The sequence below is a fragment of the Cannabis sativa genome, chromosome 9, assembly GCF_029168945.1.
Source record: "Cannabis sativa cultivar Pink pepper isolate KNU-18-1 chromosome 9, ASM2916894v1, whole genome shotgun sequence".
Lineage (NCBI taxonomy): Eukaryota > Viridiplantae > Streptophyta > Magnoliopsida > Rosales > Cannabaceae > Cannabis > Cannabis sativa.
This window is the reverse complement of record NC_083609.1, coordinates 12789565-12803099: the sequence shown is the minus strand read 5'-3', so window position 1 is coordinate 12803099 and position 13535 is coordinate 12789565. Positions and strand designations below refer to the sequence as shown.

The following is a 13535-nucleotide window of genomic DNA, read 5'->3' as shown; positions in this document are numbered from 1 at the left end:
CGAGAAATTTACAACTTTATCATCGTGTCAAAAACTTCCAACAAATTTCCCTACCATTCAAAAAAATTTAAAAAATAACCCTTAAATCATTCCCCTCCTACAACAAATTTTCATTTTGTTTTAAATAAGTACTAATCACGTTTATTTTGTTTAGCTTCCAAACACGAAAATCTCTATTTTAAAACGGTAAAGCAAATACGTTGAATTATTACTGCAAATTTAACATATGAGGATGACAAACGAGTGTAGAAAAAAAGAAAAAAAATCCAATGGTTGACCATCACAAGTATATATGTAAGGAAATCTTTATTTTATTGATTACATTGATACGTATATCTCTAGTGAGAATATTTGAGTACATTAATTAAAGAAACCTATCTCACACAAAACAGAAATTAAACAAGACCAATACTTAGATATAAGTAGATCCAGATGACAACATATAATTTAAAGTAGAAAATAAAGTAATAGGATAGGCCACACCACACACACAGTAGTACAATTCCAAGATCCAACTAATTCTCATCAGAAGCTGCTGCTGCTGCTGTAAGTAGAAGAAGCATAGGTTGCTATAAGCACCACTAGAAGAGTAAAATTAAGACTAAGCTTCATTTCACTCGAAGAGCTCCCCCCACTCATTTCTGATGTACCTGTTAAATAATTCCATTAAAATACACATTACTGGCGAAATGACCCTTTTTTTTCTTTGATAAATGGAGATATGATTTTACATTTTACATAATATATATATCTAATATACTCTGACACCCTATTCAAAATACCATTGTAAAAGAGAGATAAAAATAACCATATCTATTTTCATGACTATTGTTCATACCTATGTATTTAGTACAAATTCTAACCAGTCTCTTCTAAATTATTAGTAATGCATGTGTGTCAATATTTATTTATGTATATATACTCATTTGCATTTACTCGAAAAACATATTTAGTACATAAAACTTTTTTTAGTAATATATAATTAAATAATTAAATTTTACTTTAAAATTCATGAGGACAAGTTAATACAGTTTCGAAATATAAAATACTAATTGTAAACATGTATTAATCTCTTTTAGATCAAACCTAAAGTAACAAAAATCACCCAAAAAAAATTATTTCGTAATAATAGAAAATTACATGACTGAATGATTTTGCATTATGGGATTAGTACTCAGTTTGACCATGTCTTCAAGATAAACTAAGTCAAGATAATAAGAATTAAGAGGTGATTATGTACTACAGTCACTCCTTTTGTTTTATTTTTGGGGGACTCACTCTTTCTCCTATTGCCTAAAAGTGAATTGAAAATATGTTATTGTTCATAGGTATAGCTAATAACTCATGACAAATTCTTTTGGGACCATTATATATTATTAATAAGACACAACAATACCTCTGTACAATTTTATTCACCATAGTAAAAAAATTAAATTATCTATGACTATGGAGTTGTATACACTATTCCATCTATGTACGAAAAAACATCGATCAAAACATGTAAGTTACTGTTAGATGAAAGACTGAAGGTAGAAAAAACAAATAATATTCAATCACTACAATTCATTCTTCAGTCCACATCCGCTCAAGTGTAGGCAACATATTATAAATTTGTCCCATTTCAGTATTTGTATTTTTTGTTTTTCTCATTTAGTTTAAATTTCTGGCTCCGCTACTAATTTGGTTGAACTGTACAAGTTAAAATAACCGTTTTTTAGGTACATAATTAAGACATGATTTGAAACTACATAACAACTTGAGCTAATAAAGATCAGTTATAGACGAAACATACAGTTGACGTAAGGAGTTAAATAGCATGCACCCATTCATTCGTATAGACAACATTAAATTCTGTTAGTCTTTGCAAATTACCTAACTAATTGATAATTAACTAGTCCAAATTTTAAGTGTTACCTGGTGAACCATCAGGGGAACCAATAGGAGCCAGTGTTCCACCTGTTCCAATAGCACAAAGTTTAAGTTATTACAAGCTCTATTAGTAGTAGTAGTACTAATAATTTTGAGTTGATTATGTTTCAAAATTTACCATTACATTTACTAACGGGGGGAGTTTCCACATTGCAAGCAGCAGGGAGTGCAAGAGCAAGTGTCTGGTTGATGTTAACACCCAATGAGGCCCCACCGCCATTGAGCGCCATGCAGAGGCACCGAGGCTGTTTCTGGACAACGCTAGCGAGTTGCGAGCAGCAAGAAGACGATGGGGTCGACGAGCTACCAGTGACATAGTTCAGGCAAGGAGCCATGCTAATCAGCACATTGGTGCAGCTCTGTTGAGCCATTGTCCTTGCCCAAAGCATGGTCACTAGGACCAGCACTACAAGAGCCATGTTAGTCACTTTGGAAATCATTTTGCCTTAGAACTTCAATACCAATTAAAGTTCTATTTGGCTAGAAGTACTGGTGACAATAGTGTGTTAAGTGAACTTGTTTATATAAGAGAAATTTACTAATATAATTTATTTTTAGTTTCAAACATTGGTAAACTAGAATAGTAGCCCTTAACATATGGATATCATATGATGTTGTAAGTTGGAACGTGCCAATTTTTGAAGGTGGGAAAAATAATCATGGTCAATTAATATTGCCAATATCTTGATTTGCATACGTTTTAAGGATGAATCTCAATGAGAAATGCCAAGTACGATTTTCAGATAACCAAACTTCAAACACATGTCATCTATTCTCAGTTCGCAGCCTTAAGTGATTACATGGCTACAGGGACGGAGAGACTTTAGCCCATATGTGGGCTAAAGCCCTCACTCAAATATAAACATCAAATTTTTAATATGTAGATATATACATATATTAATTCACTTTGCTCAATTTATTAAAGTCCAATTCACAAAAGCCCTCACTCAATATCTTAATCATGATTCATGAGCTTACTCTTATTCTAATCAAGCCCATTTTAAAAATAGTCCAATACAAATAATAAAAAAAATAATACTTTATTAAAAAATAAATTAATACCATTGACAATATTTTATTTTATTTTTGTCAATAGTATTATTTTATTTTGTTGAAGATGAAAATTTGAAAGATACATTTATCATTATTTTTATTAATTTTGACTTAATATTTATTCAACCCTCACTCAACTAAATTTCTAACTTCGTCACTATGGCTATACCACAGCCGCAATAAGGATCTTCTAGTGCGTAATAATTAATATAAATTATAATTAATTAAGAACAACAAAACTAGTTCTGTGTTTTTGGATCACTTACATACATGTACCTTTATATCAACCCCCAAGACTTTGAGCCCTCGGCTTAGGTTGATGAATTATTAAGGGGTACCGACATGAGCTCTTGACCAGCCACAAAGTGACACAACATCACTTTAAAACGTATCAAAACTCACCAGGTCAGAAAAAACCCAAGTCAAATATGGGGTCCATAGATGTCATCTCCACCTACTTCAAAAAAAAAATACCCTTTTTCCATAAAAGTTTGTTAAGGTAGTTTATCAGCTCCAAAACCTACTCAGGCCAATCTCATTCCACCAATCATTCCTATAAAATACCCCTTTCATCCTATCCTTCTTCCAAACACAATACACAATCACTTCAGTCTTAAAACACTCAAAACTTACTATAGTACTACTACTATATCATCCTTCTCAAACTCAAAAACAAAAAGCCAAACCAGATTCACATGGAGTCTCTAGTCCATCTACCACGGTTACTAGTGGCAGCGCTGGCCATCTTTGCGGTCTTGATCACACCGGTTTTCGGCCAAGTCAGCACACCCTGCAATGCTTCAATGATCTCTAGCTTCACACCTTGCATGAACTTCGTGACTAATAGCAGTTCCGCTGGAACTTCCCCAACCTCAGACTGCTGCAACGCCTTGAAGACCTTCACCAGCTCAGGCATGGACTGCTTGTGCCTCATTGTTACTGGAAGTGTTCCTTTCCAAGTCCCCATCAACCGTTCTCTAGCCATATCCCTCCCCCGAGCTTGTAACATGGCTGGTGTCCCTGTCCAATGCAAAGGTCAATCACATGAAATTCGTATCTCTAACTTATTATTTACTCCATTTGTTCAATTCAATATGTGTAAAACTAACGAGTGAAATTGGTCTTTCTTGTATTTACAGCAACTGCTGCTCCAATTCCTGCTCCAGGTACCCTTTTTTCAGCTCAAACTTTTTTACTTTCATTTTGTAATTTATTTATTTATTTATATATTACCATCAATGGCAGCTCCAGCTTCGTTTGGCCCAGCTCTGTCTCCTGGTGATTCACCATCTTCTGGCCTTAGTCCTACAGGTAACTTTCATAAGAGACTTGTCTTACTTATTTGGCCTTGTGCCTGCTGGTACAGCGAAAAAGGGTGTGTATTCACACATATTTAAATGCCTTACTGAAATGAAATATTCAAATCATATTTTACTATTTGAGCAGGCTCTTCAATCCCCCAACCTGTTTCGCCAGCACTTTCGCCAGAATCCGACACCACACCATTGTTAACTCCTCCAACTACAACTGGTGAAGCTCCAACAGCAACTACTGGAAGCCGTTCAGTTCTGCCTCCATCAGCTGCCACTCCTTTATATAGTTCTTCTTCTGTTTTGTTATTTGCCATGGCATGTCTAGTGATGCAATTGTACTAGATTGTTACAATTTTCATCATATGTTATCAATTATTTCCTTCTATTGTATTTGGAGATTCTTTTGGGGTTCAGATTATTGTTTTATTGACCTATTTCTCACACCATTGAGAGTCAGATTGTTTATGAATATACAGCTACATTGGTTGTAATGTAATAAAAGTTTAGGTTCATTTTGTACGTGTGTTATTTATCTTGGCTACTTTAGATAGTTGAGTTATATTGGGTGATTTTTGTATAAAATACATTGTTATTATTTTCATTGAATATCTCTCCATTATTTTGTTTTAAAATTCTTGGAAAATTGTTATTAATTTAAATTTTACAAAACACATAACCTAAATTGACCTCAAACAAAATAGATAATTAATAATTTTTGTAAAATTTAACATTTACTTTTTTTCTCTAAAAAAGGAAAGCCTTCGTTTATTACTAACATGTTAAAGTAGTAGTTGTTGGAAACTCCACCTACCAGGTGGTTTAGATGGTAAACTATAATCTAATCTTAAACTACTGAAGTGGGTTACCTAAACTTAAAACTAAAATAGAAAATTAGCATGTAGTATAACTTTGATTTAAGTCTCAAAAAAATATTTAAAGTAGTTTTAATATTGAAATATATATATATATATATATATATATTTATGAATAGATTGATTTTTTCACTTTGAGTTATTGTGGTCCTTGACTTTCTTTGCGGTGCAAATGCAATAATGCATGTATGGATGAAGAATTATATATAAAATAATAACAACCTAAAAACAACAGTCTAAGAAAAAATATCCACTAAATAAATAAATAAATAAAATTAAATGCATATGAAATTTGAAATTTTATGTTTACATTAGGGAGAAATTTTTTCTTAAACTCTAAATACTCTATATTGGTAAGATTAGACAACATTTTGTTAATTCCCACATTACCCCCTCATTCAAACCCCTCTCTCTTTCCCATCTTTCTCTCTTTCTCTCCCTATTTCGCGAACCCCCACACTTAAATTTTTGGGATTTCAAGTTCGGGTCCGATGCCGGCCGAATGCACACAAAAACTACTTAAATTTTTGGATTTTTAAGGTCGGGTTCGTTGGGCCCATCGGACCCGGCCTAAAAATCTAAAATTTAAGTGTTTTGTGTGCCATCGGACGGGCACCGGATTGGCGTCGAGCCTCATCGGACCTGACCCCTTAAAAACCCAAAAAATTCGACATTCGACAAAAAATTCATACCATTTTCAACCCTATTAACTAACAGATCTCTTCCTAAATCTAACCCTAACTAACAGATTTCACACAAAATTACAACATATTAATCTGTTTCATGAATTTAAGCATCAAAAATTGAAGGAAAAAATTGAAAAAAAAAATGACGGTTGGGGCGGTCGGGTGTGGGCGTCCTACATGGACGATGGGGGCGGTTGGGTGTGGGTGGCCGGCGTGGATAGTGTGGGCAGTCTCCGTCAAAGTCCGGTGTGCGTGCATGCGTGGACGAGTGGGGGTTCACGAGACAGAGAGAGAGAAATAGAGAAAGAGGGGAAAGAGAAAGGGGTTTGAATGAGGGGGTAATGTGAGAATTAACAAAATGTTGTCCCATCTTAATAATATAAGATATTTAGGGTGGGAAAAATTTCAAAGCATAAAATTTCAAATTTCCAATGCCATCATATACTGCATGCTTTATTTCAGTATTAAGATTTAATTAAAATAAAAAATCCAAGAGGCTTGTTATAATGTACATTTTTGTTTTATATTAATTTCCATGAAGAGTCGACAGCTATTTCCGATTTCTTAGTTTAAGGAGAAGAAAAGAAAAACTATTTCCTAAACGGCAAAATAAATGTTGTCGTAACTTATTTTTCTCTATTAAATAAAAGGGCAATTTCGGGAATCCAGTTTCAGTTTCCCGCCATTAACCGTTATAATAACAGATCAGGCACGTCCCAACCGCCACCGGATACCGAACGGAAAGACAAGAAAGAACCTTACCTCTTCTCTCTCTCTCTCTCTCTTTCTCTTTCTCTCTCTCTATAATACTCACAAAAGCACTCATCCACGGTGGTCTGCCCACCACCACCGTCATGGCTCCTCCGGCGTACTCGGCATTGATCACGCTACTCACTACATCAGCGCTCATCCACTTCACAGCAGCTCAGCCGCCGCCGGCAAAGGCTTCGTCGCCTTCTCTTCCATCACCACCGGCTCCGGGCTGCGTTGGTGAGCTGGTCCTGTTCTCTCCATGCCTATCTTTTGTCTCGTCTCCGCCTAACAACCGCTCCAAGACGGCCCCATCCAAGTGCTGTGATGCGTTCATTGCTGCGATCAACTCTGGTGACGGCCCCTGCCTCTGTTATCTTCTCCGCCAGCCTCGATTGCTGGGGTTTCCGGTCAATGGGAGCAGAGTTCTTTCTCTGTCTTCGGTATGTTTTCCCGACAAGTCTTCTAGGAGAGGCAATTTGCAGGCGATTTGCTCCGGTACTTGAATTTCTTTCACTTCTTGAAATGAATAAACTTGAAAAAGAAAAAGAAAATAAAATCATTTCACTTTCTTTGTTTCACCTATAATTGATTGGTTTGATATGTATGTATGTACGTATTTATGTATTTTCATGGTACAGGTTCTTCTCAAGCACGGCCACCATTCAAGAATGGAACAGTATCAGGGGTTTCAAACACTTCTCACTCTGGTAAACTGTTTTGACCTATAACACCTTTCATTAAAGAAATCTTTAGACATAATTTTGTATTGAAGGTTTTCGTAGTTAAAAGGATCATCATTCTTAGTTTATATAATCTGATATGAATTTAATATGCAGGTCCTAATAATCAGTCAACCCCCTTTAAGAGCTTGCCACCAAATTCTAATAACACGAGAACACCATCAAGTTTTCCATCAGACACCGAGAACTCAAGTACAAAGGCGAACCCACCAGCGGAACTCAACCAGGGACAACAAACACCGTCAGAGGCGCCCAGTTCAGTGGTTGTCGATCAGTTGTCCGGCAGCTTCAATTCTACGTCTCAAAAGGACTTGCTGCCGCTGGTTCTTCTTCTCATCCTCATTTGCCTATAGTGTTATGCTCAGCATGTATCAGCATACAACCATTTTTTAAGCATTGTTTTCCATCACTGACATTTACCTTTTAGCAAATTTGAATAGCCTGTTATTTCTTTTGAATAGAGAAATGAAATAATTTTCTGATTCTTTAAGACTCTTGTCAGTTGAAGTTCAGCAAAAACAATTTCGCTGAGAGCTAATGTAGATCTCTTACATGATCTTTCCCTTGTTGCATAGTACAAAAACATGAACATGGTAAAATGTCATTATACTTTTCTATAAATCAAGAAAGCTTTCCTTGCAGTTATGCTTTGAAATTTCAGACTCTATAGAGTAGATTGCTCATCACTTGCTAACATAGAAATATTATGTGTATAAAAGTTCTACAGCTAACAAATCATTACACACCAAAAAGAGACATTGTTAACATCAATATTGTGAGTAATCACTTCCATCCATCAGACCATTCAGCTTCATCAGTACCAGGTTTAGGAAGCTCTGATTGTGAGGGCTCTTCACCCTGAACAACGTCGAGCGATCCATATTCTTGCACGGGTTCCTCATCAAAAAACTCCTCCTCCTGCCTTTCAGGTGGAGGACAGCCTTGATACGAGTTGTTGTCTATGCAACGCCATAAAAGCATGTTCCAGTATGTATCCTGCCAGATGTAAATAAATGACATTAGAATGATGCAAATCAGTGAAGAGGAAAATCCAACTAATGGTATGAGTAATGAACAAATGAAAAAGCATTTTCATACTTTTATAGAAAGTAGAAAGATGAAGATGTAAATATCACCAAAAACTTTGATGCTAAATTATAAGTTATAAGGGGAAAAAAAACTAATTTTCTGGAAAACAAACACAGATGGTTATTGAATCGGGCTAAATGTAAAGGGATGCATTGCACCAAAATCCTTTGTGCAAAACAGATTTCCATATTCCAAATTTTGTTGATTGTGGGTGATTAAGAAAAAAGTAGGCAAAATAACTAGATGGCAATAAAAGGAAAACCTTACCTTACAGATGATATGTGGATTTCCAATTATAATTAGCAAAGATATAGCACGAGTAATAGCCACATTAAACCTTCTTGGATTGCTCAAAAATCCCAGGCAGTGGTTTTTGTCAAATTCGTTGTGTTTAATTGTTGATCGGACAGTAGATACTATGATAACTTCCTTTTCTTGCCCTTGGAATTGCTCAACACTTCCCACTTTTATGTTAGTCATCTCTAAACCTTCAAAAGCTTTCTTTAGTTTGAGCACTTGCTGTCTATATGGTGTTATTACCCCAATGTCTTCATCTTCCAAATCCCCATGTGCTGTCAATTTTCTTATGATTTCAACCACTTTGCTTGCCTCAAACCGATTAAACCAGGATGGATTACTTCCTTCCCTCTCATCTAAGCCTTGGATGCCAATGAAAAGAACAGGGAATTCTCTGTCCGGAAGAAAGTCCACCTTTTCCATGAAAGAACTTCTTCTATCTCTACATGGAATCAATTCTTCATTGTAAAACAGTAATGAGGGTAGATGTAAAATTTCTGGATGACATCTGTAATTTCTGACTAGCTTTGTTATATAATTTTCATCCATATCGTTGTAAAGCTCAGATTCAAATATCCTCTCCAAGTAAGACTTTCCTAAACCATACCTTTCTGCATCTTTGGAGTATATAACTGGACCTAATTGCAAGGGGTCACCGGCAAGAACTACAACAGTATTCTTGCTGGAGAGATTTGCTAGTGAAATCATTGTTTCAGGTTCTGAAGCTTGCCCAGCTTCATCTAAGAAAATGTGAGAGAAGTGACCCCTCTTTATACCTTCACTAAACAAAAGAGAGGCACTCATGTATGTGGATACAATGATCCTATAGTATCGAAGGGCATCTAAAGGAGGACATTTAAAGACATTTTCAGCAAAGTAGCAAAACTGAATATAATCCGGATTCATCTCTTCATAAGGACGAGCAGATGCATTGAGCCTGAATATTTCACTATGTTTAAGTTTTACACCCTTTTCATAAATGAGTTTATCCAGTACGTGGTCTGCTGCACTATTAGAAGGTGCACACACAAGAATCCGAGCATGTCTTTGAGTTTTGTAGAGCTGAAGGATTGCTTCCACAACTGTCATTGTCTTGCCTGTGCCTGGAGGACCATGAATCACATAAGGTGGTGCTCCTTCGCAGCCAAGTATCATCTCAATGGAACAGGTTTGTTCCTCATTAAGAGCACAAGATATGGGGACAAGTGGCTTCCTTATAATCTGCCTCCTTTCACAGGCTTCAGATGGGAACAAAAAGCTCTTCTCAACTTCTGTTGAAGCATCAACAGCTTGATATAACCTTCTCATGTTAATTCGGTTATATGTAAACTGTACATTATAGCGATTATCATCTCTATGCCGTAAATGAAATTCTGGGGCAAACTTCAGATGCACTTCATCAGCCTCAACTCGGTGGATACAACCCTAAGTTTGGATTTGGAAAAAAAAAATAAAAAAACAGTGATGTCTGAAATATTTGTGGGAATTTTTCAATTATATCACAAGCTATAAACAATATATATTGGCAGAATTCCAGAAATATGAAATTATTTTCAAAGAGACACATTAATAGTACCTCATTTTTCAAGAAAAAAATCAAGCAGCAGGAAGTTGTCTCGCTTTGAAAAGTTGATAACTTTAGTCTTCTTGTCCAAATTGTCTCATCTTTTATTTCTAGGAATTTTATGGTTCATAACTTCACCATTTAAGATGATTTGTTAAAAATTTGTGCTGTTTTTCCTTCCCTTGAGTTTTTCCTAGTAGTTTTGAACTTGGAAGACTTTAATGGGACTTCACTCTAGTTTGTGTTTCTCTTTTGGCTATCTTTAAGGTTTCTTTTTTTAATTATTAATATACATTGAGAGTGTGTCATTTGGTTTTTGAGAATAATATCAACCTAGCTAAATTCTATTATTTAGCCTTTTGTTCCTATTATCATTTTTATTAGATTAAGGGGAAAAAAAAGAAAAAAGCCATTCACCTAATGAAGAGCAGTGAAGTTCAAATGTATTTCCTTGCTATGACTACAAATCAAAAGAAATTACTTCCATGGACCCAATGGCCAATAGTCCATGTTACATCAACTTAACGAGCTCATAAAGTTATAGTACAATCAAACCTGATATGAGGGACTCCCTGCATCTTCGAAGACAAGCTTAGTGAAAATTATATCCCCGTGGACTAGTGATGGTCTCCTCTCAGCAAGCCCGAGAACTTCAAGGGACAAAAATTGGCTTCCCTTCCTCCTGAAATAAACATTCTCCATGTCATAGCTCCTCATGTCTTCCTGATTTAACAAATGGCCAATTTTTAGCACCCAAAAAGAAAAAGAAAGATTTTTTGTTACATATCTTATGAAATAAAGAAGCTACCTCCAATTGTAGCTCTTCCATAATAATTAATGTTTTAAAGAAAGTAGAATAGTTTCTTCTACTAGTAAGCCCCTCTAAAATACAATCAGGGACCTGATTTTCTTGTAGAAGTTCTTTAATATCACTTGGAATATCATATCGTGGAAGCCTATTTCTGACAAAGTCGCGAGTTCCTCTTGAAGGACGTGGAGCTGTAACATATGAATCCACAGTAAACTGTTTTTTCTTTCTTATGTTTTTTGAATAAGGATTCCTGGATGCAAGAGTATGAGAAATCTTATCATCCGCCAAGAGAAAAACAACTCTTTCTATAGTTTCATTATCGATATCAAAATGAACTATTCCTGTGTGCATACACACTTCCTTGGGTTTGCAAGAGAGCCACAAAGTCAAAGTCTCACCAGGCTGAAGCACCCTGTCTTCCAAGGAATGAGACTCAAGGAATGCTTGTATGGCTTTCACATCAGAATCTGCCCGCGGAGGCTCCATCAGGGAAATTGTGAAAGTATCTTCTGGGGTTGAAGCATAAATCTTTACACCCCAGAGATCAACAGGTTCGGGAGTTGTGTTCCTTATTGTAATTAAATCTGAAGTTGTTTCTCCAGCAAAAATTGATCGAGGCTTTCCATTCACAAATGGGAAAGGAACAGAAACAATAATTGGACCTTCTTCCTCTGGGTTGTAACTACAAACAGACCTGTCATCTTCATAGTCAATGAAACCAACTTCTCCTTTATCTCCAATGACAGAGCATTCGTCCCCCCAGTCATCAACTTTGCTCATCCTTACTAGAGATTATCTATGATGTTGTCAAAACCAATTAACAAGAAAAGCACGAGCCTGACAAAATATATAAGTACTCAATTCACAGCAAAAAACTATAAAGGCATCTCAATCTCTTGTTTCTTCACTTGAAAAAAACCAATAAAAAAGAGCAAGAGAATAAACAATAGCATACATTGCAGTGAAAGGAGGAAACAACTAAAATTATAAAACATTTCACTGTAAAACCTCAACTCAAACATGGATTTTTTCCAAAACTCTAAGAGGGGAAAGAGTTTTTCTTCCCCCAGTCACATTTATGGCTCAACACAAATTTGGAGTTTTTGTGTCACAGAACAGAATAGTATAATTTAACAGAAGATACATGAGCATACATTATAAAGGATAAACAAACCAAGTAGAGTTCTCCAATCAAAAGAACCAAAATAAAAAACCAAACGACTAATCCACTGACATTAGCTCTTAAGTCTTCCCTTGGAATATCCCATCAAGAAAGTTTTACAAAGATATCTAGAAGTGTAGCTTGTTCCTCTCAAGTTTCGTACATGAAATTTTTCTGAGGGAACACTAAATCACTAGGCTACATTATTGAATCAAACTTGGACCAAACAATGGGGTTAAAGATCGGAACAACCCAGAATGTCCTTTGGAAAAACCATTGTAGATACTAAAATGATGAGATTAGAATGAATGAAGGTTACAAAGTACCTTCAGTCCAAAAGAAAAACAAAAGCAAAAAAAGTTTCACATTACAATCGTTTGGTTCGCTGGAAATTTATCTAGTGGAATCAATTATTGTCTTGAAACTCAATCAAATCCACACCAAGTGTGAAATTATACAATGAATATAGTATTAGAGGAAATTTTATTTATTATTAAAATAAAAAAGAAAAAGACGTTACCTTGAGAATAACAAAATCCCACCTTTGATCAAATCTCAAAGCATGGAATCCGGAGAGACAGAAGAGAGCAATAAAGGGTTCAATGCAGATCAATGTAGAAGCAGAAAATAAACGTAAAGACGGGACCTTTCTTTCACTGCTCAAAAAACTAAACCATTGCTGACAATACTGATCAATACTGAAAATAACCCAAAAAGGGAAAAGAGCTTAACAAATGGAGTGAGAATCAAAATACGATAACAAAAACCGCCGACTGGGTTTTCGCTTTATTTTCCTTTTTATAGAAGAGATTATAGAGAAGTGAGCTTTTTTAGAATTCGAATGGGCAAAGTGAAAAAAGCAATACCCAAGAAGGCAATAGCAGGAGAGCTCAGCAGCCTGTGAGTGTGATTGTGAGTGTGAGTGAGAGTAGATTGCATGGGGATGGGATGGTGAGTGGATTGTGACTGGGAGTGGTTAAAATGATGGTCTCTCTTTAATGGCTTCTCAACAACAAAAAAAAAAAAAAAAAAAAGAAAAAGAAAAATTAGAGAAACAAACCGTCAAAAAGGAAGAGTGAAAGAAAATAGAACAATTTAAAATTTTGATTAATTTGCGTCCTAAATACTTAAGTTTAATTGGGTGTAAATAAATATCTAAATTTAATTTTTTGCAGTAATAATATTTAAGTTATATTTTTGGATTGAATATGGACTTTTAGTATAAGGTGTTCAAAATAATTTGATTATAGGGAATATTAGGGTAAA

The 13535-nt window shown here is 35.4% G+C and overlaps 4 protein-coding genes across 8 annotated transcripts; 2 read left to right on the top strand and 2 right to left on the bottom strand.

Moving 5' to 3' along the window:
- Positions 1 to 295: 295 nt before the first annotated feature.
- Positions 296 to 2475, bottom strand: LOC115721894 (non-specific lipid transfer protein GPI-anchored 5-like). Of its 4 annotated transcripts, none has more exons than XM_061104065.1 (3): positions 2054 to 2475; positions 1915 to 1956; positions 296 to 641 (listed from the first exon to the last, which is right to left on the bottom strand). In XM_061104065.1, exons 1-3 carry the CDS (start codon positions 2367 to 2369, stop codon positions 526 to 528), a joined length of 474 nt encoding a protein of 157 aa, XP_060960048.1. In that variant the 5' UTR covers positions 2370 to 2475; the 3' UTR covers positions 296 to 525. The 4 variants fall into 4 exon arrangements, with proteins under 4 accessions (XP_060960048.1, XP_030506856.2, XP_060960047.1 ...); XM_030650996.2 differs by having other exon boundaries at positions 296 to 650; positions 2054 to 2462; XM_061104064.1 differs by having other exon boundaries at positions 2048 to 2452.
- Positions 2476 to 3517: 1042 nt separating this feature from the next.
- Positions 3518 to 4814, top strand: LOC115721893 (non-specific lipid transfer protein GPI-anchored 20). The gene is made up of 4 exons (XM_030650994.2): positions 3518 to 4017; positions 4122 to 4148; positions 4228 to 4293; positions 4429 to 4814. Exons 1-4 carry the CDS (start codon positions 3678 to 3680, stop codon positions 4635 to 4637), a joined length of 642 nt encoding a protein of 213 aa, XP_030506854.2. The 5' UTR covers positions 3518 to 3677; the 3' UTR covers positions 4638 to 4814.
- Positions 4815 to 6435: 1621 nt separating this feature from the next.
- On the top strand, positions 6436 to 7987 carry LOC115722996 (non-specific lipid transfer protein GPI-anchored 25). The gene is made up of 3 exons (XM_030652393.2): positions 6436 to 7101; positions 7245 to 7313; positions 7443 to 7987. The coding sequence occupies exons 1-3, from the start codon at positions 6708 to 6710 to the stop codon at positions 7697 to 7699; spliced, it is 720 nt and encodes a 239-aa protein (XP_030508253.1). The 5' UTR covers positions 6436 to 6707; the 3' UTR covers positions 7700 to 7987.
- On the bottom strand, positions 7938 to 13330 carry LOC115722995 (probable RNA helicase SDE3). 2 transcript variants are annotated; one of them, XM_061104537.1, is made up of 5 exons: positions 12790 to 13330; positions 11105 to 11944; positions 10852 to 11019; positions 8703 to 10157; positions 7938 to 8342 (listed from the first exon to the last, which is right to left on the bottom strand). In XM_061104537.1, exons 2-5 carry the CDS (start codon positions 11885 to 11887, stop codon positions 8130 to 8132), a joined length of 2619 nt encoding a protein of 872 aa, XP_060960520.1. In that variant the 5' UTR covers positions 11888 to 11944; positions 12790 to 13330; the 3' UTR covers positions 7938 to 8129. The 2 variants fall into 2 exon arrangements, with proteins under 2 accessions (XP_060960520.1, XP_030508249.2); XM_030652389.2 differs by having other exon boundaries at positions 11105 to 11903.
- Between the last annotated feature and the right edge of the window lie 205 nt (positions 13331 to 13535).